The sequence below is a fragment of the Lipomyces tetrasporus genome (assembly GCF_029532465.1).
Source record: "Lipomyces tetrasporus strain NRRL Y-64009 chromosome Unknown POJ06scaffold_12, whole genome shotgun sequence".
Lineage (NCBI taxonomy): Eukaryota > Fungi > Ascomycota > Lipomycetes > Lipomycetales > Lipomycetaceae > Lipomyces > Lipomyces tetrasporus.
This window is the reverse complement of record NW_026611607.1, coordinates 658,738-682,035: the sequence shown is the minus strand read 5'-3', so window position 1 is coordinate 682,035 and position 23,298 is coordinate 658,738. Positions and strand designations below refer to the sequence as shown.

At 48.5% G+C, this 23,298-nt stretch overlaps 9 protein-coding genes across 9 annotated transcripts; 5 read left to right on the top strand and 4 right to left on the bottom strand.

Moving 5' to 3' along the window:
- The first annotated feature begins 1,737 nt into the window (after positions 1-1,737).
- On the top strand, positions 1,738-3,492 carry POJ06DRAFT_40716 (putative c6 zinc finger domain protein). Its single transcript, XM_056190990.1, has 2 exons — positions 1,738-2,105; positions 2,171-3,492. Exons 1-2 carry the CDS (start codon positions 1,843-1,845, stop codon positions 3,198-3,200), a joined length of 1,293 nt encoding a protein of 430 aa, XP_056040632.1. The 5' UTR covers positions 1,738-1,842; the 3' UTR covers positions 3,201-3,492.
- Positions 3,493-3,499: 7 nt separating this feature from the next.
- On the bottom strand, positions 3,500-5,854 carry POJ06DRAFT_304068 (putative quinate permease protein). The gene is made up of 5 exons (XM_056190825.1): positions 5,276-5,854; positions 4,980-5,218; positions 4,353-4,927; positions 3,977-4,295; positions 3,500-3,927 (listed from the first exon to the last, which is right to left on the bottom strand). The coding sequence occupies exons 1-5, from the start codon at positions 5,376-5,378 to the stop codon at positions 3,568-3,570; spliced, it is 1,596 nt and encodes a 531-aa protein (XP_056040631.1). The 5' UTR covers positions 5,379-5,854; the 3' UTR covers positions 3,500-3,567.
- A 230-nt stretch (positions 5,855-6,084) lies between these two features.
- On the top strand, positions 6,085-10,441 carry POJ06DRAFT_262711 (calcium-transporting ATPase 2). The gene is made up of 3 exons (XM_056188789.1): positions 6,085-6,573; positions 6,654-9,400; positions 9,459-10,441. The coding sequence occupies exons 1-3, from the start codon at positions 6,499-6,501 to the stop codon at positions 10,150-10,152; spliced, it is 3,516 nt and encodes a 1,171-aa protein (XP_056040630.1). The 5' UTR covers positions 6,085-6,498; the 3' UTR covers positions 10,153-10,441.
- POJ06DRAFT_262710 (flavoprotein-like protein) lies at positions 10,442-11,580 on the bottom strand. The gene has a single exon (XM_056188788.1). It carries the CDS (start codon positions 11,288-11,290, stop codon positions 10,670-10,672), a length of 621 nt encoding a protein of 206 aa, XP_056040629.1. The 5' UTR covers positions 11,291-11,580; the 3' UTR covers positions 10,442-10,669.
- A 348-nt stretch (positions 11,581-11,928) lies between these two features.
- Positions 11,929-13,699, top strand: POJ06DRAFT_40696 (uncharacterized protein). The gene is made up of 3 exons (XM_056190989.1): positions 11,929-12,625; positions 12,682-12,844; positions 12,900-13,699. Exons 1-3 carry the CDS (start codon positions 12,392-12,394, stop codon positions 13,559-13,561), a joined length of 1,059 nt encoding a protein of 352 aa, XP_056040628.1. The 5' UTR covers positions 11,929-12,391; the 3' UTR covers positions 13,562-13,699.
- POJ06DRAFT_40679 (uncharacterized protein) lies at positions 13,700-14,785 on the bottom strand. The gene is made up of 3 exons (XM_056190988.1): positions 14,425-14,785; positions 14,263-14,367; positions 13,700-14,210 (listed from the first exon to the last, which is right to left on the bottom strand). Exons 1-3 carry the CDS (start codon positions 14,688-14,690, stop codon positions 13,838-13,840), a joined length of 744 nt encoding a protein of 247 aa, XP_056040627.1. The 5' UTR covers positions 14,691-14,785; the 3' UTR covers positions 13,700-13,837.
- A 558-nt stretch (positions 14,786-15,343) lies between these two features.
- On the top strand, positions 15,344-16,855 carry POJ06DRAFT_228551 (uncharacterized protein; the record flags this gene model as incomplete). Its single annotated transcript, XM_056185762.1, has 1 exon — positions 15,344-16,855. The coding sequence occupies one exon, from the start codon at positions 15,344-15,346 to the stop codon at positions 16,853-16,855; it is 1,512 nt and encodes a 503-aa protein (XP_056040626.1).
- An 860-nt stretch (positions 16,856-17,715) lies between these two features.
- On the top strand, positions 17,716-19,076 carry POJ06DRAFT_297563 (HNH endonuclease-domain-containing protein; the record flags this gene model as incomplete). Its single annotated transcript, XM_056190608.1, has 5 exons — positions 17,716-17,745; positions 17,796-17,952; positions 18,007-18,356; positions 18,405-18,698; positions 18,753-19,076. The coding sequence occupies 5 exons, from the start codon at positions 17,716-17,718 to the stop codon at positions 18,765-18,767; spliced, it is 846 nt and encodes a 281-aa protein (XP_056040625.1). The 3' UTR covers positions 18,768-19,076.
- A 140-nt stretch (positions 19,077-19,216) lies between these two features.
- POJ06DRAFT_286608 (uncharacterized protein) lies at positions 19,217-20,597 on the bottom strand. Its single transcript, XM_056190229.1, has 3 exons — positions 20,191-20,597; positions 19,537-20,137; positions 19,217-19,478 (listed from the first exon to the last, which is right to left on the bottom strand). Exons 1-3 carry the CDS (start codon positions 20,547-20,549, stop codon positions 19,278-19,280), a joined length of 1,161 nt encoding a protein of 386 aa, XP_056040624.1. The 5' UTR covers positions 20,550-20,597; the 3' UTR covers positions 19,217-19,277.
- Positions 20,598-23,298: the final 2,701 nt, after the last annotated feature.

Sequence of the window (23,298 nt, the reverse complement as noted above, 5' to 3'; positions counted from 1 at the left end):
CACGTCTATTTTCGGTACGCATTAACCTTGCTGTTCTATACAAATAATATCTTAACAGTTAACACTGAACTCACTGAAGTTCCACACACTTGCTCACTGAAAACGCCAATGGTGGATGTTACTATGACGCTGTACAGAGATTGGGCGGTTACTGCAGATAAGCCACGACTAATGAACTCAATAACCCAATCCCACGTGTTCTCGTACTGTCTTAGCGACATCTGTTCTGAATAACGGCTATATTCGTATTCGTTATTCGCAAATACCGAGTATTATGAATAATATTGATGATATATTCTGCAAAATGCTGAGTATTGCGAATAATATCCGAGGATTTGATCCTAATCACGTGTGTCCGCCTTCTAACCCGAATAGGCTAGTTTGTCTCCTTTTTGAAGTATAGTACTTGGCCGGCCGTAGGACAGTAGAAGAAGTCTCCAGCTTAATATCAGTGGGGCTCTACTATTATCTGACCTCAACTAAATTAAAATGGAGACCCCGCGGACCGCCAAATTATCTATCACTGAACGACGGCTACGATACTGAAGCTATTACAGAAGACCGTAATTCTCCGTCCTATTATATTTATATTATTTGCGTACTCCCCGCTCCCGCCCGTGCAATGGCAGAAATACTACATTTATGCATCGTTAGTGTCGATACCATGTAAATTCAAGCAGCATTTTGGCCAAAGGGCCCTGATTGCCCGATTATTAGTAGTCTGAGGCTGTAGAGATCTAATTGAACTAGTCGATTGAGTTTATACTTGCAGCAAATAACGAATGTCGAGTGTCACGGGTCGGCACCAAACGGAGGCTTTCCTCAGTAAACTGCATATCTAGTTAGGCAGCTTAGGCTCTTCGGGCTTACCAGAAGCGTAATTTTCTCCGTGGCGATAGTGTGGACGACGGCACACTTTTAAGTTCCCGCAACACTTGTTTGGTGGTGTGTAAATATGGGACCGGCGTATATCTGGCACCACAATATTTTACCTCTGAATAGCCATCATACTTTAATTGATTGCTTGTGGGGGTTCATCGGCTACATGTCCCGAGCACTTCCCTGCCTTTATTCACTGGGCTCTGCATTCATGCTGAGTCTCGACGGAAACCCTAATCGCGGCTTCCACGAAGTCAGGGTAACAATCCAAAGGAGAGTCGAGCCGCTTGACCGCTTGCCGATTCCCCGCACCCGGACAAAATACTTAGCTACCCCGCGTGGAAAATGGATTCATGATCAAAACTCACGCTTCTTGCACATCCACAAAATATACTGCACATCCTGAACACATGATAGAAGCTGGTGACGAAGCTCGCGACTAAATTTTATTAAGCTGGTCTTATTTGGACGGGCATGTTAAGTGTTTAGACTAAAATGTATTCGGTTCCCGAGGTGCAAATATTCTGTCGTCGGCGCCAACGCTCAGTACTCCCCCGCGCCAAAACTAGTCGTGGGGTTAGGATTCAAGTCTTAGCATGGGTGGCAGTGCTCTTGGGACGCTTCCGCCTTTGTTTTTGGGATTCTTGTCATTGAGTCGGAATACAGTTGAGAGGACTTTGAGCTACAGTAAGTATTGAAGCAAGTAGTGATTCTATTATACGATAATCTTTGCGCGCGATATTCTATGCTCATATCGTCCCATCCACTTCCACTGGTGGTCTCCCATGCCGGATAATCATAAGATCAAGATACTGCTTGCTTCGTTTGCATATGCATGTCTTGTATCAGGCTGGGTCGAAAATCCCTTTACAAAAGGTATTATTGGAAAGGCCACCAGAATTCAGTTACCGGCAGAAAAAGTAGGTGGAAGAGAGAAAGAGACCATTGTCACCCAAGCCGAGTATGGAGCATCCAAAGCGCAAGCATAGACCTAATCCGTCGAATCTGTCCTGCTTGGAAGATGCTCCTGACCAGGCGACGGGAAAGCGGCTTACTGTCAGTGAATTGCTGCCTCTTCCACCGGCCCGATCGCGGCATCGAAACAAGTCGGTGCCTAATGCGTGCGAAAGGTGTAGACGAAGGAAAATTCGCTGTGACGGACAGGTTCCTTGCTCTACTTGCAGACGCTTTTCTGTTGCCTGTGTCAGATTACCAAAGCACAAATCGTAAGTGCTGCTTTTCGTGCCTCTTTAATGCCGGTTAACTGGACTGCTAACGGCAATATTTGCAGCGAATCGCATGCCGCATTAGAAGACCGCATTCAACGACTTGAGGCAAAAATAGCAGAGATGAAGGCATCTCAGGCTGGAAGCACCGCAACTAACATGGGTGCACATCTGCCGTTGCTTTCAGTGACTGAGACCCCATCGCCGCCATCTTTACGCCTGGATACAAGCCTCGAATTTACGCCTTGTTCGGATTCATTCGATGACCTTGCTTCTGCCTCCCCTAATTCTGCACCTCCAGATATCCCCATGATTCAAATCTCCCCATGGGACGCCTCCTCGCCGATCATGCTCTCGCCAGCGATGTCTTCGCCATGCCTGACCCTTTTGACTCCAGAATCGTGTGCCGGTTTCCCGCCGATGCTTGGGTCTGAGCTATCTCCGCCGACCTCGACGTCGCCGCTGTCGTCTCCTATTTCTGCTTCCCTAGAGCCTACATGGCATTCTACTCCCCAGCGAGACCCAAGAGAATATCACAATCTCGGAGATTCGAACGTTAGGGGCCTTTCTCGAAGCATCTTGGTTTCTTCATTCAACTCTCAGGACCTTGAATCTGCAGGACCACCTGAAAACGAGCCCCAGCCATTGCCATCCTCATGCGAACAGCAATTCATCGAGGCTACGAGAACCGTATGTGATGGGTCGCCGATGATCCCAACCAGGTTCGAAGCGGAAACACTCTCAGATATTTTCTTCGCAAGCGTAGGATCACATGATTGCCCAATCAATCGTTCGTCGTTCCCGCGCTGTCTTGACCTTGTATATCCGAGTTGTTTCAACGAGCAACCTGCGAGCGATGAATTCAGGCACCTAGGAACCTCGTATTCCTCACGAATGGCAAAATTTCACGTGTACATGGTGATGGCGATTGCGACGCGTATGAAGGGATATGATGGGAGTATCGATACTAATGTTCTTGACAATTTCTATCAGCTTGCCATACAGCAGACAACATCATATCGATTCTGGGAGGAACCTGGAGCTGTGGAGGCCGCATTGCTCATTGCACTGTTTTCCATGACGAGCTCTTCATGATGTAGCTACCGGATTAGCTTTCTACTTGCTTTATTATTTAGAGAATATGCAACGTATTGTCGCGAACACTCTACAAATTGAGACAAGATGGCGTAGGGAAGGTTGATGTTTTAAGCCAATTTAGGTTTCTACAACTAGCTCGGCTTCTTGGCTGCGCGCCGACTCGCTGCCATATAGTATCAAAAACGGGTTGCAAGGGGTCAGAAGCATTTAGAACTTTATAATATTGACACCACAACATTCTCGCATTGATGGGTCAGGTGGTGCACACATTGAAAAGTAGGGATTGGTTACGAAGTAGTCCTTATTAATATCAACTGTTTCATCATATTTACGGCGCTTCTAAGCTATCCGCTTTACCCGCAACCTAAACACGTTCCATATGATATGCGTCGACCTCACGCTTTGACTCTTCAACATCATACGCCTTGTCATCGCCTAGCTTGGACTCGGTTAGAGCCACAGTGCCAGCCGGACCAAAGATGGCATCCATCTCTTCCAGTGTCTTGCCTTTGGTTTCGGGGACGAAAAACCACGCCCAAAAGCCCATGCAGACCATGAGCGCGGCAAAAAACATGTATGTGCCATATCCCAGCGAGGTGATCATGTATGGCGTGGTGCGGCTGACAATGAAAGACCAGAGCCATTGGTCTGCGGTCGTGATGGCGACACACAGCATGCGAATATCGATGGGAAATATCTCGGAGCAGACGACCCAAGTAATGCCCTAGATTAAATGTCAGGAGAGGTAAATGAATGGAGGAGACTCGTCTTACCTGCCAGGTGGCACAGTATATCAGGCCGTACAGGTAAACGCAAACCATTGCGAGATAACCCCAAGCGTCGCGCGACGTATCACCGCGAGCAGCAGCCCCGGTTGGATCGGCCCTGAGGACATAGCCACCGAGATACCACATTGGTAGACTACCTACGAAAGCACCCCAGATAAGTCCGCTGCGCCTGCCAAGTTTCTCAACGAGCCAGACACTGAAGATTATCATGCCAAGTGTTTTTGCGACGCCGTAAAATCCAGTAGCAAAGAGCTTGGTGGAAGTACCGGTGATGCCAAGCGTCTCAAATATACGCGGAGAATAGCTATCCAGCAAGAGTCAGCATCGAAGTCCAAAAAAGAGACAAAGTCTCTCGACATACTAGGTGATAATGTTGACTCCCGTGAGATTTTGAAAGGCCATAAGCAAAAGTCCAATTCCAATTCGATTGCGAGTCCCTTTCTGCAGAAGGCGCTTAACGTAATACCGCTTTGTGTGCTTCGTCCCCGGCGACGGACTAGATAGCAGATTCTGAGCTCGGATGTCTTGCAACTCTTGTTGAATAAAAGAGTCATCTGCCGGCAACATTCGGATCCACCCCAGAGTCTTGGTCGCGTCATCCCACCGATCTTGCTTCGCATACCAACGAGGACTTTCTGGGCACCACAGGATTCCCGCCAGCAAGAGCACACCTGGAAGCAGCTGCAACCCGAGTGGCACTTGCCATTGCACTGCCGTCTCGTCGGAGATTGTACGGTCGACTATGTAGTTAATCCAAAACCCGCACATGCCGCCTGCCTGAGAGCATATCTCGAAGATGCCGACAAGACGACCACGAATTGAGGGAGGCGAAGTCTCTGCGATGTACACGGGCACCAAGAGCGAGACGGAACCAATTCCAAAGCCAGCTATAGCGCGGCCGGCGTAAATCAGACCGAGATGTCCGCTGGAGGCCGTCTGCGCAAAAGTTAAACCTCGTCGGCACAATCACTGAGAATTTTGAACTTACCATGATGGAGCCTCCAACAAGGAAGATCGATATAGCCATCATAATTGCCTTTTTACGTCCAAACTTTTCGCCCAAAGGAAACGTCAACAGGGCTCCGAAAAAAGTGCCAGCCTGGAAGGTCGAGACGATGTTTCCCTGAAGCGTATCCCGCTCCCTACTGGACACGTCGACGAGGCCAAAATCCCTTCTGAAGGAATCAAGGGCCATACTTCCACCGATTACGCTCGTATCGTAGCCCACTGGATTGATTGAATGTCAGCAGGGGAACTGTAAGTCAAATCAAAGCTACTACTCACTTGCGACTGAACCCATGCTCACGATAATGGCCATGAGATGGACCCGCCAATTCCGCACCTGCGGTGGATCATTGCTGTTGTCAGCATGAAGATTGAACCCCATCAGTGCGGTGCTAAAAGTTCAGTGGGGATTGGCAGTGAAGACCAAGAGGGATATGGACGACAGGAACAAGTAGTAATTTAATAGTGCAGTAGTTTATGGAGAAGTATTTGTGACTGTGCGGGGGAGACTCCACAATTCGGAGACTCCGCCGAGATCTCTGAGTCTGGGCAATAGTCGTTATACAGTAATAAAAACTGACAGACTCGGGTTATGCGGGGCTGGGAGCAATGTAGGAGACAGTCCCCATACTCACCCTGCTGATTTTGGATATTATTTGCGGAGACATCCGCATGAAGAGATTAACAAAAACATAAAAAGTGCCAGTTGAATAATAACTTATCACATACCCCCACACCGATAATCGTCACCACTTAGTCTACATCGAGCACGTGGACAAAGAAACCAGTGTGGGGCAAGCATCGGAGCCGCACGCAGGACCGGAAATTGTGTGCGCTGGACCCCGCAGCGGATTACTGTCCGCGGTCAAGGCTTAATTAACCTTATTACTGCATTTATTGTGCGGGCGGCGCGGGATTGTCGAGGAAATATATTACCATTATTATACAATGCGCGGCGGCTTAGGGCTTACCTCCCAAAGGCACCAGCAACCACCCTAACCCTATAATTATCACCCGTGAGCAACTGCCCGGCGATTTCCGTCACATAGTTTGGCAGAAGAGGCGACAATTTGAACCTTTGCAGAATATTTTATTCTCGCCAACAACACAGCCCACTCGGGACTTGGCAAATAATGCAAGTGCGGACTTGGCGTCCGCACCGTTAAAAATTACCCGGCTCTCGGCCGGGAAAGGTCGTAGTGCAGAAAAATCTCGGCTTGTTACCATTCCCAGGCTTCGGCCCACTCAAAGTCGCCAACACCTGTTCCGTCCGCTTCCTCCCAAGATTCCAAGACTTCTTCACCATCTCCACCATGTCGTCGTTATCCGAACAATGCACAGCCGCGTTGCACAGCCGACTTGCACAGCCGGCTTGGGCAATAACAAAGGACATTATGGGACTGCCTGGGTGCTCGAGAACGAGTTAAGTGCAATTCTAATCCGGCTTATTTATTCCCGACAAAAGAATATTTGTGATCTTTAAGTCTTTCTCTCCAATCAATATGGCGTCCTCTCGAAGTCGTGCCCTGCTGGGACCCCATCAGACTGATTTACCACGCATAACCATTGAAATCCCGGTAAGATTGCAATTTGACTCGGTCGTGTCTAGCAGAACGAGCAGAAAAATATGAGAGAGCCATTCTAATAGCAGTTGCAGGATGGCGGTGATATCTCAGATACAACACCTTCAATCACAAGAGAGTGGTCTTCATCGAGTCTGAGTGTTAGCAAGACCATCAGTGAAAGCCCCACCGGTTCTATCGGCGATAGTCTGGAGCCCCCGAGAACTTCCCGAGTCGCTTCAGTGAGCAGCGGATCGACTACCTTGGACGGACAGGAAGATGCGCTTAGGCCTGATCCTGGTTCAGAGGCAGACTTCTCAGTCGAGAACAACTGCTTTGGTTTTTCGCCGGGCCAGCTAAACAAGCTGCTAAATCCCAAGTCCTTGCCAGCATTCTACGCGCTTGGCGGACTTCGTGGTCTTGAAAAGGGTCTTCGCACGGATATTGGTGCAGGTCTCGGCGTTGATGAGCAAAGTCTTCCCGGAACTGTCACTTTTGATAAGGCAACAACCACTCACGCGAATTTGCTCACACCCAACCATTTCGACACCAAGGAAGTTGCGCCGACATCTCAGTCTCAATCGTCGCAACCCTTTGGCGATCGCATACGAGTGTATGGACGAAATGTGCTTCCAGAAAAGAAAGCGACTCCTCTGTGGAAGCTAATGTGGCGAGCCTATAACGACAAGATCTTGCTACTTCTTACTGCCGCCGCTGCCATCTCTTTGGCTCTAGGTCTCTACGAAACTTTTGGTGCCGATCACCCGCCAGGGTCGCCCATGCCTGTCGACTGGGTTGAAGGCTTGGCTATTTGTGTTGCCATTCTGATTGTGGTACTCGTGGGTTCGCTTAACGACTTCCAGAAGGAACGTGCTTTCGTCAGACTGAATGCCAAAAAGGAGGACAGGCATGTCAAGGCGATCCGATCGGGCAAATCAATGATCATCTCTGTTCACGACGTGCTAGTTGGCGACGTCCTCCATCTTGAACCAGGAGACATGGTCCCTGCCGACGGCATTTTCATTGAAGGTCACAATGTCAAATGTGACGAGTCGTCCGCCACCGGTGAGTCGGACCAGCTCAAGAAAACTGGTGGAGAGGACGTCATGCTCCTCATCGAACGGGGCCATACAAAGTCAGGAGAATTGGATCCATTCATCATTTCTGGTAGCAAAGTCCTCGAGGGCGTTGGCACCTATCTTGTCACATCGGTCGGCGCTAACTCTAGCTACGGCAAGATCCTTATGGCCATGCGACAGGACGTGGAACCGACTCCTCTGCAGGTTAAGCTCGACGGGCTAGCTGGAGCCATTGCGAAGCTCGGCAGCGGCTCTGCGATTCTCTTGTTTGTCGTGCTCCTCGTCCGGTTTCTTGTCAATCTCCCCGGCAGCCATCTCTCTAGTGCAGAAAAGGCGTCACAGTTCATGGATATTCTCATTGTTGCCATCACCGTCATTGTGGTCGCCGTTCCTGAAGGTCTACCGCTTGCAGTCACTCTTGCGTTGGCATTTGCCACAACTCGCTTGGTCAAGCTCAACAATTTGGTCCGGATCCTCAAGTCGTGTGAGACTATGGGCAACGCTACGACTATCTGCTCCGACAAAACTGGCACTCTCACCCAGAACAAGATGACAGTAGTAACTGGCACTTTTGCTAGCCTTTCGTTCGACGATAAGAACAACCAGGGTAGCGAGCGACGGTCAATCACGTTTGCAAGCGACCTCTCCACCGAGCTCAAGCGGACAATCATCCAATCTGTCGCAATCAACTCGACAGCGTTCGAAGGACAAGACGACGCCGACCACGGTTTCGTGGGCTCAAAGACTGAAACAGCACTGTTGGGGTTTGCCCGTAATGTCCTGGCCATGGGCTCGCTCTCGGATGAACGCTCGAATGCCCAAGTGGCGCAGTTGATGCCGTTCGATTCCTCTCGCAAATGTATGGGAACTGTTATCAAGCTCGCCGACGGGTCTTATCGCTTCCTTGTGAAAGGCGCGTCTGAAATCCTTCTCGGCTATTGTTGCAATATTTTGATGCCGGACGGCATCCAGCAGTTGACCCAATCAGAACGGGCGCGGATCGAAAGCGTCATCGAGTCCTATGCTAAGCAATGTCTCCGCACGATCTCGCTCATTTTCAAGGATTTCCCTCAGTGGCCACCGCAGGGTGCTGAGTCGTCAGGCGACCCAACCGCTGCCGATTTCGATTTCCTTCTCAAGGGTATGACCTTCCTTGGTGCTGTTGGCATACAAGATCCAATTCGTCCGGGTGTCCCTGAGGCTATTGCCAAGTGCCAGCATGCAGGTGTGTTCGTCCGCATGGTGACTGGTGACAACATAGTTACGGCAAAAGCCATTGCAAAAGATTGCGGTATCTACACCGATGGTATTGTCATGGAAGGTCCTGTGTTCCGCACTCTAAGTGAGAGTCGGATGATGGAAATGCTCCCAAGAATCCAAGTTCTGGCGCGATCATCTCCTGAGGATAAACGAATCCTGGTTACAAGGCTCCGGCAGCTCGGTGAGGTAGTTGCAGTTACGGGCGACGGTACCAACGACGGTCCAGCGCTTAAGGCAGCTGACATTGGATTTTCGATGGGCATCGCTGGCACCGAAGTTGCAAAAGAGGCATCGGCAATCATCCTCATGGACGATAATTTCGCGTCGATACTTACAGCCCTTATGTGGGGTCGGGCAGTGAATGATGCGGTTCGCAAGTTTCTGCAGTTTCAGATTACCGTCAACATCACCGCCGTAATTCTGACATTCGTCTCATCTGTCGTGGACTCCGAGATGCGGTCCGTGCTTACAGCCGTGCAGCTGCTGTGGATCAATCTCATCATGTCTGTCTCAGTGGTACCTTTTCTGAACTTTTTCGTCAAGCTAACTGGTCCTGAACAGGGACACCCTTGCGGCCCTTGCTCTCGCTACCGATCCCCCGACCGAAGAGATTCTCAACCGCAAGCCATCCAAACGCACCGCACCCTTAATCTCCATCATCATGTGGAAGATGATAATCGGGCAAGCCATTTTCCAGCTGACCGTAACGCTCATCTTGCATTTTGGCGGTCCGACTATCCTTGGCTACCCGGACGACGAAATTCGATCAATCGTGTTTAACACATTTGTCTGGATGCAGATATTTAATGAGTTCAATAACCGCCGACTGGACAACAAATTCAACATCTTCACGGGTCTGCACCGCAACTGGTTCTTCATCGCAATTAACTGCATAATGGTTGGCGGTCAAATCGCCATCGCCTTCATCGGCGGCGCCGCATTTAGCATCGTCAGAATTAATGGTACGCAGTGGGCTATTTGCATCGTCGCTGCTATGCTCAGTTTGCCCTGGGCTGTGCTCATCCGGTGCTTTCCTGACGCCTGGTTTGCTGCTATCGCGGGGTTTGTCGGGAAGCCCGTCGTGATTGTCTATCGAGTCTTGAGCCGGTTCATGACTCGCGTGGGAAAGCTAATTCCCCGCAAAAACAACAAGCAGAAGGAAGAAACAGTGGATAACGCTGAGACCAGGTCTGAGTTCGTCGAGTACATGGCATCTTCAAGTAGTCAGGATCTGGAGAAAGGGCAGAAATCGTGATAGACATACAGCTGGAAAGAGAACGACAGAGAAAGCGGATGTTAGTTTGATTGATATAGGTTTATAAATATAGTCCAAAGATACTTTTTGATATATGTTTAAGGATTAGGAAATCGCCTTGGCGCTGGTTGACTTCAGGACCTGCGAGGACAGAGCCCGGGTTTATTTAGCTTAGCAAAGGCGAAGGTAGACTACACTTTGGTATCTTTCATGTGAATAGTATGAAAACCGGGTCGACCACAAAACAAGTAATGAATAGTATGTAACCTTAGGAATGTGATCCTCTGAGCTTTCCGAAGGTAGAAAATTTTTGCATTACCCTAATTACACAGAATCAAGTATAGACTTTTTCCGGCGACTCGAATGGTATGGTATTTCACTGCGAACTTTCCAGATTTCAAAGTGGCCCACTTCGCTCTATATAGCAGCGCGAATCTGAACAACGAGGGACAGATTCAGGCCGACATGAATAACGAATGTAATTTTGATGCCCTTTATTGTAGCTTCAATCCGAGAGTCATTTGCCCGGAGCCGGCTTCACCAGCATTGTGTCGCACTCAGTGCGCTGGCATGGTCGCTCCCGCTCGGTTTTCATGGCGTAGGCATACCATTCGAGCTCGTTTAGGAATTTGTCCGCCCGTTTGAACCAAGAGTCGTCTGTCGGTGCGCCGTCATCCTTGAATGCGGCTTGTACTTTTGGAATAGGCAACACAGACGGAATCGAGGACATACCGAGCTCAGCCAGCATGGAGCGCAGCGTCATCGCCGCGCGCACGCCGCCGTATGAACCTGCCGAATAGGACACAATCGCGGACGGTTTCCAGAAATACTCTTCCAGAAAGTGATCCAGCATGTTGGTCATTGCCGGAGGCACATTATGGTTATATTCGCCACTCACAATGACATACGCGTCCGCCGCAGTGACCAGATTCGCCATCCGTTGCAGAACATCGGGCGCCTCGCCCGGTCGGTATTCCTTGTACATCTTGTCGATCAACGGCAACGGGTACTCGATAGGATCAATAAGGCTGACATCGTGCCCACGAATCCGGCACTGGTTAGTCACGAACCGTGCCGCCTTGATGCCTTCGCGGGCAGACCGGACGGAACCGTAAAACACGAGGATTCTCAATGGCATGACGATCTCCAGAAATCTGTTGAAATCGACGTCCTTCGATGCGCACGATCAGTTTTTGAAAGATCCACGTCCCTGACTTACAAGCGAATGAAAATCTGGTCGGACTCGGTAATACAATAGGCACGCACGCCGGTCAATCGCAGACGATATTGGTATCACCAACGCTGGTCTACCGCGATAGATACTGGCGTTAGGCGTTGCCTCGAAAATGGAGGGAGTGACTATTTTGAAGTGCAAATTTCTGGCGGACCTGGCTTTAACTAAGGATGACACGTACCCCGGAATTTCAGATCTGCACAATGCTGTGATGGCTCGTGACGCGTGATAAGAAACTGGCTACATAGATGACGTCACAGGGATGAGCTAGGTCACTGCGGCTTGCATTGTTTATGATGTGCTGGGTCTTGGTCGCGCGTGCTTTGGTTTTGCTTTTGTCATGTTCTATGTGCACATGAATTTAGTAGAATCGATAAAGGGGTGTGTCCTGGTGAAATTGGGGAGGCTCTGTGGCCGAAATTTCCTCTACGGCAGGTGAGAGACGCAAATTTTAAGTTCCAGACGCCTGACAATTTGTGATCTATCCGTCTATGAGGATATGAAGCATACACGGTGCCATTATCAGCTGAAAATAATCCATTCGCGCTATAGGCTGTTGCTAAGGTGTTGACATGGCAAGTAGTCAACGTCGGACTACTTTGCCTAAGCGACCTTGTCCAAACGGACGAGGAATTGCAATCTTCGCCTGTGAAGAACAACGCCAGCTGTAGCAACAACCTTCACTGTGAATGACAAAACATATTCCTCATACCATACTGAACAAAATCAGCATGCAAGACAAGGCGGTTTGTCCAGAGTCCTAACTAATAATATTAGACCGTATCAGGGTTAGGGTCTCGATAGTGGTGTCGTCGATAAGATAACGTGGAGCCGATGCAAGCTAAAAGTTAACTCTGCCTCGGAAGCGTATCAATGCCACGAGAAGCATGCTAGAGAAATAGGTGGCTGTCTAAGTCAACCTCGATGCTATGCCTCTGAGTCGCCTCTCTTTTCCCGGGGATATAGATCGCAAATATCAACACAGCCCAAGCGCAACAATTGATAATGTCGGCAAGCACAACTCAGTTAGAAGACCAGGGGACTCCACAGGCATCCACAATACGGCTCCCGAATGGCAAGATCCACAACGTCAAGTCCAATATTTCAATTGAAGCCGACGAGATCCCAGTCATTGACGTCTCCGGCATCTACAGCGAGGACATCGAAGATCGAAAAGCCGTGGCCGAGAAAGTGCGCGAGGCGTCTCACCGAATTGGATTCTTCTACGCTATTAATCATGTTGGTACTCCGTTTTAGATGATGCCCTATATTATTTCATTGACAAAAACTCATAGGGAATTGACCCAAAATACGCAGACGGTGCATTTGAGCAAGCTAAACGATTCTTCGCGTTGCCGCTTGAGAAGAAATTGGAAGTAGACACTGCCCGAGTGCCTGGTGAATTCGTCGGATACCACGCCATGGAACTATACAGCAGCAAGGAAAGGAAGCAAGGAGGTGGGTGTTTCGTCGAGTTGAATTTATGTGGTAACGGGCCTAACAATTTCTGCAGATCTCAGTGAGGCTTTCAATCTTGCCTATGATGCAAATTACGACCCAGAGGCAATTACTGACGATCCGTCTCTCAGCATATGGCTACCAGAAAGTGATTTGCCAGGATTCAAAGATGGGCTATATGCCTACCATACAGAGATCCTCAAATTTGCGCGAAAGATGACGCGCATCTTTGCCTTGGCGTTGCACTTGCCAGAAGAGTTCTTTGCCGACTATATCAAGCGCCCCGAGGCTGGCATGCGAATTCTTCACTACCCGCAGCAGGAATATTCCGTTGATGACCAGAATGGTATTGGTGCGCACACGGATTTCGAGTGCTTCACCATGGTTACCCAGGACGAGTCCAGCGGACTGGAAGTTCTCAGCAAGTCTGGAGACTGGATCAAAGCCAAGCCCATTCCAGGCTCCTTCGTGATAAACATTGGCGACTGTTTAATGCGGCAGACCAATGACTTTTTCGTCTCAACTGTGCATCGGGTCATCAACATGAGTGGCAACGAGAGATATTCCATCCCCTTCTTCTACGGATTCGACCGTAAGAAAATCCTCGAACCGGTTCCTACCTGTGTCTCGGAAGACAATCCAATGAAATATCCGCTCATGACAAGTGGAGAGTACTACAAATGGCGGGCTAGCAAGGCGAAGGATGGAGAGCTTTAACTGTCTGTTTTGAATAAGGAAAAATGCATGTCTCTTGTCATGTTGCCCAGGATTAATTTGGATGGTGCTGATGATGATGAAGAATGATGTAGTTATTCGGACACCAAACGATACCTCGAACATTCTCGTAGCTGGACTGGGCAAAGCATTGTGCTCGTATAGACGTAAGTTCTGCGACTCCCATGTCTAGTGCGCACCCTTTCAATGTATGTGAAGTTCACTTTTGCAATCCTATATTTCAACAATGTACAAGCCGAAATGCAACGCCGACGTCACCTAGGCTCCGCCCAATCTTCTGACAGCTGAATTACGCAACGTCCGTCCACCAGCCTCTATTCCGATCCCTGGTTGGAGAGCATTGCCGTCACTTGCGGCAAGGTCTAACAGAACTTTAGCGAGGACATTTGCAGGCGCCACAGAGTTGGGCATAAATTTCCGCAGAAATGGCGCAATAGCATAATCCACTAGCAGCCTCGGTACCACGGGTGTGGAAGGATGATGCTTCGTAATAGGATCAACGTACCCCGGTCTGACGTTAAACACTCTGAGGGCATTCCAGGTGGACGCGGTCGGGAGAGAGAGTAGCTCTGATTCGGTGCGTCCTTTTATCTTGCCAAAGAGCAACATTGAATTTTCGGTTGGATCCGCGCTGTACATAAATTGTCAGATTGCAATCATGCTGATGTATGAAGATTGCGCACCCTTCACCTGACACATAAACGAAGTTGAACTTTCCCGTGCTAGAGAGAGATGAGAACGACTTTGCGGCGGCAACAGGATAGTCGTGAGTGATACGTATATAATCGCTGAAATATTTCAGTAAATTGGGATCTTTAACCAAGATAGAAATTGAATGCGCTCACTCTTTCTTCACTTGACTCTGACTGATTCCTTGCGCCCAAATGCAACCCTCGGCGCCATTCAACCTCTTTAACAGATCCTGAGGGTAAGTCAAATAGTCTTCATGAACTATTATATCGGCTTTCTTGACGTCAAGATCGTCGCCAACTGGTAGTGCAAACTGTCGACGAGAAAGGATAGAGAGCTTCGTCACTGTCGGAGAGGCGAGACAGTGGTGCAGGACAGCTGTGCCGACAGTGCCCGTGGCTCCGGTTAATATCAAGTGCATAATTCGAAAACGAGTAGACTCGACAGGTTCACTCGAGAAACGGCCATCTTATATATTCGTGGCAACTTCCAGGATTTCCGTGGAAACGTCAGCGTGGCTGACATGGCTCTCAGGTGCGGCTGAGAATATTTACCATAAGCGGTGCAGTGTAGTAGCAGAACACTACATCCACCGGTTCGGCCGATATAATCAGCAAAATTATTGAAAAATGACAGGGCGATTAAGCATACACGCCTCATAAGGAATCTGTACAGAATCTTCGCGGTTGCTTGGACTGCAAAATGTCCTTACCGTACTAGAACTACGTCATTTGTTCGCAGCGCAATTAACTTTGTCGACCGCCTGCCAGGTTAAAACTGCTACTGCAGCTTCTTTTTCAAAACAACATTCTGTTTCTGGAACCGACTTTGGCCGCTTGATGGCTTCTTCATCTGTTTGAAGCATACACTGGGCATGTCGAGCTCGTGGGAACAGTCTGGGCTGCACGTGGCTCGGCTGCTGCCAGGACAGCAAACCGTTCCTGATGTTGTACGAGCGACACAAACAAGCGCGTCGTCTCTCCACCTCTTCCATTTTACACCATCTGAATCTAAATCCCTCGGCATCCCATACTCAGAAGTCCGGAAACTGGTAAGTGACAGATATTGTAGGCGATGGAGCGACATGACGCGGCAGTCTCGCTGCTAGCTTCCCAGGTCAAGCAATTCTACGATCGCAAGAAGCAATTTCGCATATATCATGGCTCCACAAACAGCACCCGCCAGTCTCAGTATTGGCCTGACAGTATGGTCGACACCAGCAGGCTGTCCAATGTCCTCGCCGTCGACACCGAGAAGAAGCTCGCTCTGGTAGAGCCCAATGTCCCGATGGACAAACTTGTCGAGGCCACCATGGCTAACGGTCTGGTCCCCCCCGTGGTCATGGAGTTCCCGGGTATAACTGCTGGAGGTGGATTTGCAGGCACATCGGGAGAAAGCAGTTCGTTCAAATATGGATTTTTTGACCGGACAGTCAATGCAATTGAAATGGTGCTCGCCAATGGAGATATAATCCAAGCAACCAGCATCGAGAACAGCGATATATTTTATGGCGCTGCGGCATCCTTCGGAACCCTGGGAGTCGCCACCCTTCTCGAGATTCAATTGATAGATGCGAAGCCTTTCGTCGAACTTATGTATTTTCCTGTAACTAGCGTCGAGGAGTCGGTCCGAAAATTTGAGGAGGCAACGGCAGACCCTTCCACTGACTATCTCGACGGCATACTTTTCGCAAAGGACAATGGTGTCATCTGTGTCGGTCGTTTAAAGGACAAGCCTGACGTTGGTGTCCGGGTTCAACGCTTCAGCCGTTCAACTGATCCGTGGTTCTACCTTCATGCTAGAAAGCTCATTGCCAAATCGAACAAGCCGGTTACCGAAGCCATTCCTCTGGTCGACTATCTCTTTCGCTATGACCGCGGCGGGTTTTGGGTAGGTGCATATGCCTTCCAATACTTCGTGACGCCTTTCAATCGGGTCACCCGTTGGGCGCTTGATCAGTTCATGCACACTCGCGTCATGTACCACGCTCTCCACAAAAGCGGCCATTCGAAGCGCTACATTATCCAAGACGTGGCTGTCCCATACGAGGCCGCCGGCGAGTTTGTCGATTACTTGGAGAAGTCATTTGGACATTATCCGTTGTGGCTCTGCCCGTTGCGCCAAAGGGGTCAGTCCGAATACTCCCCGCATGGCCTGATGGCCCAAACCGCGGACCCAAATGCGCCGACAATGCTCCTCAACTTTGGCATTTGGGGTCCAGGGCCAACTCGACGACGGGCATTCGTTGACGCGAACCGCGAGCTTGAGCACAAGGTTCATGAACTCAGAGGACAGAAGTGGCTGTATGCGCACGCATATTATACCGAGCAGGAGTTCTGGGACATTTACGACCGAAAGGAATACGATGCGCTGCGCGCCAAATATCATGCAACTTACCTCCCCAGCGTCTACGACAAGGTGAAAGTCGATGTTGCAGCCGAAGAACAAGCGTTGAAGGAGTCTTGGAAAATATGGGTGCTTGCCAAGTTCTGGAAAGTCTGGCCACTCAGTGGAATATACGGTGTATGTCACGCAGCAATTGGAGGTGACTACCTCAAACTGCGCGGAAAGAAGAAATTGGCTTGACCAAACCGCCGGATGGGCTGTAGAATTGCTAACGGGGAATTAAGAGATAGGGAAGATGACCTGACAGAAATGTGCCGGATATGATTACCGGGATCTGATTGTATCTTTGCTGAGATCTTGCTGAGACGTGACAAGGGAGCTCTGTAGACTTGCAAGCCTGAACAATTGCTATATTATCTAGAGCGAATATATAATACTATTTAGTGGGCAATTAGGTGTGTCTTTTCCGACCAGTTTTCTGAATTCTGCGAAATATATCCGCATTAAAGTGATCTGATAAGTGGACAATTTATGACCAATTTAAGTCAATTTAAGTTACAGATCAAAAACCAGAAGGGTTGGTTTTCGGAAGGCCCGACTGTACGAGCATCCCGTGAACTTATTTACGCATCAACGATATCGACCTTCAGTTGGTTGGCAGCAACTCGACGAATCCATGCGGTTATCCCTTTGCCGAACCAGGGGGTTCACAATCGCCAAACATTAGGAACGCCGATATCGTATCGTCAATATCGGCAAAACGGCAACGAAACAGTAAGCGCACTGAGCGACGGCTTTTTCCGGTTTGATATGGCTTAGGAGTGCGGTTCTATGGAGTTGGATCAATATACTGCATGTATGATGATGAATTTTCGATTGGTTGTTTGGTGGTTGGTAAGGTCAATGACAGAAGCGGCTGGCAGCCGGTCACATGATATCCAAAATAGGTATGGCCGACCTCTAAACCATTGGGGATAATTATCACGTGATCAAGCTCATAAGCATCTTCGCCTTCCACGCTGGATTGCTTCCATTTCCTTGTCGATAGTGACGCTACATACTCTCATGCTGTACCCGACGAGCGCAACACAACGCTTACGATGCCAGTAAACCGCGTCGCGTGGCGCAACGTCCACTTTTACGACGGTTCCACCGGAGCAACCTTTGGGGGGTTTACCAGAAGGGCTCTCTGACCGAAGCAACTCTGGTCTGGATTCTCGGCAATGTGCTTCTCGCTGTGGAAGATCATTGGATTGTGAGATTTATAGCCTCTGGTCGGACTATTACGCCATCAAGCAACTCTGTTGTTCCTGGGGATTATGATATCTACAGCAAAGGTACGTCTTTCCCAGCGTGATAATCAGCAGTGGTCACTCAGCTTATTCGTCTAGGAACTATTCGAGTGAGTGATGAAGCATGGTTTTCCCGATTGATCAGTCACGCTGTCTCGGGTCGAGACGATGCATTCCGTGATGGGGTCCGCGCGAGAGACGGGAAATGTGTCATATCTGGGGAGGTCAATGACGGGGCCATGTGGGGCGTCTGGGCTGGATTTCAAGCCGCACATGTGTTTCCACTGGAGCATGAGAGCCTGTGGATCCAGTTCAACTATGGGCGCTGGATTACAAACATGGACGGTGTCGTAGGAAGTTCCAAGATTAACTCCCTTCAAAATGGATTACTCATGTCAGAGAATTTGCATACTCGCTTTGACCAGTATCTCTTCTCTATCAACCCGGATGTAAGTATCTAAACCCGAACTTGTCCCATCCATACTAACACGACAAAGGACGGACACAAGGTCATCACGTTCATGCCTAACCACTGGGGAATAGACGGAAGAATCCTTGACCCCATTTGTCGCAATCCGAACAATCCCGATCGTGTATCAGATGAGGTGCTGCGGTGGCACTTTCGACAGTGCGTACTTGCCAATATGCGAGGCGAAGGGGAGCCTGTTTTTGAGACAGATTTCCCCGCTGGGACAGATATGATGGCAACACTGCGCGATGAACCATACGGCAAAGAGAGGTTTGAGATGGAGCTCGCGTCGAGGCTGAGATTCATGGCTAGGGAAGGCGAGGTGAGATCTCAGTCAAGTATATTTCTCTTCAACGCTAATTCTGAAATTTTCTAGGGTCGAGCGCACTGAGCGACGGCTTTTTCCGGTTTGATATGGCTTGGGAGTGCGGTTATATGGAGTTGGATCAATATACTGCATGTATGATGATAAATTTTCGATTGGGACCTGGCGTTTGCTTGGTGGTGAACTCGATATGGTTGGCTACTTCTCTTCTTTTATCTGTTAAACGAATACCCCAAAAGGCTAGATCTCGGAGTTATTGTTCACCAACCGACTTTCAAGCAAGGTTGTCTTGCAGATCGTTTTGGGCCATGGCTACTATGTTACAAGAAGTTGTACAATACGCGTAAAAATAATTAAGAGGTGTGATCACGTTACTACCACTGCTGTTGTAAAATAATAATCTCGGCCGATCAGTAAGATAACCCTTACCCGCCGACTTCGATGATCAAACTTGCCGCCTGATTCTCCACTTATTTGTCAATTCAATCCGAACAAAATCAATTGTTTGATTAAGCTACGTCCTTTAAGTTATACAGAATACCCTTACTTGCACATTTCACATCACTTGATGCGTTGTTAGGAGTCATTGTGCCGCTTGATCGCTGTGTCTTGTGCTGCTGATTCGATGATGGGGAGAAGCGTGTCAGTCGCGAGACAAATTGGCTCTGTCTTCTCGTCTGCACTCAACTCTTCATCGAACGGAAACACGTCTCCCATAATAAGGCCTATATCGAGGCTATTGCCTTCTACTGTCACAGCACCATCCTCCACCACTACCTATTAAATGGATCAGTATAAGTAACGCTACTATAGCGGGTATATCATTGTCACTTACATACTGTTCGCTGCTGATTTTATTGCTATGCACATCTGTTTTAAACACCTCAATTAACGCAGTATCGAGTGTTCCAAACCAAGCATGGCCGTTAAATCTATATGGCCCAAATGGTCTGCTGCGTCTCACCTGCCACATTGCGTTTTCAAACAAAGCCCTCTCGGTCGCGGACCCCGGATTGCCAACTTCGTCTGCAGGAAATCTAAACCTTGGCGTCTCCTTGAGCCACAAAAGTATGCCAATTTGGCATTCGAATTTTTTTAACCACAGCTCAATATCGGCCTTCAACTGCTGGTACCCCTCTGAGACCCCCGCTTCAATGATAAGAAGCAAGTTCTTGTGCTGGCCATTGTCGTACTTGAGTCCTGCATCGGGAGTTTTGGTCGAACGAACACCTTGCTCATCCACAGAGCTATATGTGGACTCTCCGACGGACATAATACGATTGCCTAAGTGCACCTTGTCGTGCCGTCTAAGTATGTCACGCACGGAGTCTCTGATGCAATCATTTAAGCCGACTGCTGACGCACTATGTAGTGCTGTTGGAATCGTATGTATGATTACTCTTGAATCAATAGCAGAGTATTCAACTCGCGGATATCTTTTATGGTCAGTAAGATTCATAACTGCTTTGCTTAACCATCCGTCACATACTTTGCATCACCATAAAGAGCGCGAGCCTTCTCTTCAAGATATCGGAAGGATCGATAGGAGAGATGTACGTCAAGCCTTCGTTCTGGCTCGTTGGCAGTGAGGAAATCCATTGCACGCTGATAAGATAGCCGTTCATCATCATAAGTAGCCATTTCCAGCGAAATGGAATTTTGAAGTCTCAGAGTAGCAACCGCACCAGTCTGACTCTGTATTTGTCCTTTGTACGTCTTTGTCGGCAGACTGTGCGCCTCCTTAACAGATATAGTCGCTGGAGGACTCTGGGCACGTGCTATGGCGATCGCTCCTCTAAGAGCAGATCGCACGCGGTTGGACGCGTCCTCACCATAGTAGATACTCATTTTTGGACACTACGGATAACTGGTGGGGTTCGGACCAGAGAAGCGAACGAATCTGGTGTTGTGTTTCACAAAGCATTTTGGTTCAGAGGGCAAGCAACCGTACGGTATTGATTTCAATAATGACTATCGCCGAAATGTAAACAGATCGTACGACATCGTATCTTGCCAATGGACCCATCTCTTGCCATCATTGGTTTAACCATTTATGTCATATACTTGCTCATCTAGACTTATTCGCAAAATAATTAGAAATTATTAGTAGCTACGGGAAATGCTTCAAGAAGAGACGCAAAAATGTGAACCGAGAGCAGATGGAGCAACCCTTACCCGATGTTGCACTTTGATGGGACAGCTCTCATGACAGCACTCTACAATGGCTTGGCATCTATTTTGCTCCTACTCTGAGCTCAAACTATGACGAGGATACTGGACTTATAGTGTCGACCAGTGTCCTGCAGCTATAGCAAGGTATCTCGGGAGATCGGCCCGACGGATTGCTGTTATCCTTGTCAACACAGCGAGGAGCATCGCACGTGCCAGATTGGTTTCAGCGATGCAGATTGGGCTGGGGACAAAGATACAAGGAAGTCGGTGTCGGAATATGTCTTTATGTTGAAGGAGGACCCGTTTCCTTCGTCGAAAAGGTAGAGCAGTGTGGCGCTCAGCAGTTGCGAAGCTGAGTACTACGCGCTGACTCAAGCTGGTAAAGAGGCAGTAGCCAGATTCAGCAACCATTTTACGCCCGCCGTAAATTTACGCCAAACAAAACCCTTGCCCAAGTGAGGTCGCGTAATTTTGTAAATTCACTTCAGCATCTTTTTACAGCGTAAATTTCCGCGAAGCCGATTTGTCATAGGGATCGGCACGGATATACGGATAACGGATATATCCGTGGATATCCGTCACGGATACGGATACGGATAGAGAATATGCGGATATGGATACGGATACGGATAGTTAAGGTAATATTGATCAGTCATACCCTCGGATATAGTTAACGTATTTCACGGGCGAACCGGTCAAACGGGCGAACCGGTCACAATCCAAAACACGCTAATGGGTAAAATTCCACCGCAAACACTATTCTGGGTCCTGTCCTTCAGCTCACCAGCATCCAAAACGCCTTCTGCTTACAATCAGACGCTGTCGTAGTAAAATAGCTATCAATTTGAACTGCTAGCTTGACCAATTTAATTCTGTTGCGGTTGATTTTGATATGAAATCTTCAATTTTGACGGTGTGGTGGTGAATTTTGACCGGTTCGCCCGTGAAATACGTTATCCATGGATATCCGTGGATATCCGCACGAGTAACAAATACAAATGTGTAAACTAATAATGCTGGGAGAGTTTAAGTGAGTTGCGAATTGCGAAATATTCAGTTGTATAGGGAACGGAAGTCCAATGAATCCAGAATATGGTGCGCGCTTGGCTGTGAGCTGAGGGAAGCTTGATCAGAACCATGGATCTGTTAGTCGCAACTGCTTCTGTAATGGGTTAGGGTTTGAGTCCATTATTGAGTGCAGGACAGGAACAGTGCGTCAGTCTTGCGTTTTGTGGTTTGCGTCTTTCGTTTTGCGGTTTATGCCTCCCGCCTTTCATTTGCTTGTCGTTTTGTGCCTTAATGCCTTTGCTTCTTCTTGTGTTGGAACCGTAATAAACGATGAGGACTGCTTGTGAGTTTCAGGGTTTCAGGGTTTCCAAGGTTGCGAATAATATTCGTTACTCGTTATTCGCAAGCAAATGGGGCGAATAATTATTAATATTCGCAAATGCGAATATTCGGAGCAGCCCTACTGAGTAACAATCTATGTCATATACTTGCTCATATAATTTTATTCACATAAATTAGAAGTTATTGGTAGCTATGGAAATGCTTCAAGAAGAGACGCAAAAACCGATAGCAGAAACGTGAATTTACCCGATGTTGCACTTTTGGGACGGCACTCAGGACAGCACTCTACAATGGCTGGCATCTATTTTGCTCCTACTCTGAGCTCAAACTATGACGAGCATACTGGACTTATAGGGTCGACCAGTGTCCTACAGCTATAGCAAGGCATCTCGGGAGATCGGCCCGACGGATTGTTGTCATCCTTGTCAACACATCTATGAGCATCGCACGTACACCTCGGCGCATTTCTGACTACTAATCTGTCAATTTCAGCCTAACCAAACCGATAGAAAACGAACTCAGTAAACACCGATGCAGTTCAATGGAATACAATGACCTGCGGCTTCGAAGACGAAGTTATACGCTCCGATTGCAAATATGGCCCGGAGCGGCAGCTTGATATCCGCTCTCTCTCAGCAAGCAGAAAGCTCTGAGGCACACACATTACATATGTCACTGAAGAGGGTACATCACCAAGGAATGTAATCAACGATGACTGGCTAGTCGATCTAACTCCATGCTAAGCTCCTCCGGAGACTTTACCTTGGCGATATACATACTGCTAAACCAGACTTGCAGGCTATAACTGCATACAAGACTGTAACCGACAGCGGATTGGCGTTGGGGTAATGAACAACTTAGCCTGATTATTCTCGAGTCACCTTCACAAAATACCGCTGTTGAGAGTGTAGGTTGAGGCGAACCGACGTTAGTGATGAGATGTCCCAAGAGATTCTACTCTGTATTCTCTTGCTCCGAAGTTCCAAAATTGCAAGGATTGTCTCTGGAGCACGCCAACTTATCAACTATCTCTCTATACGAGCATCTCCTCTCCAGGGATTCAGCGCCTGTATGA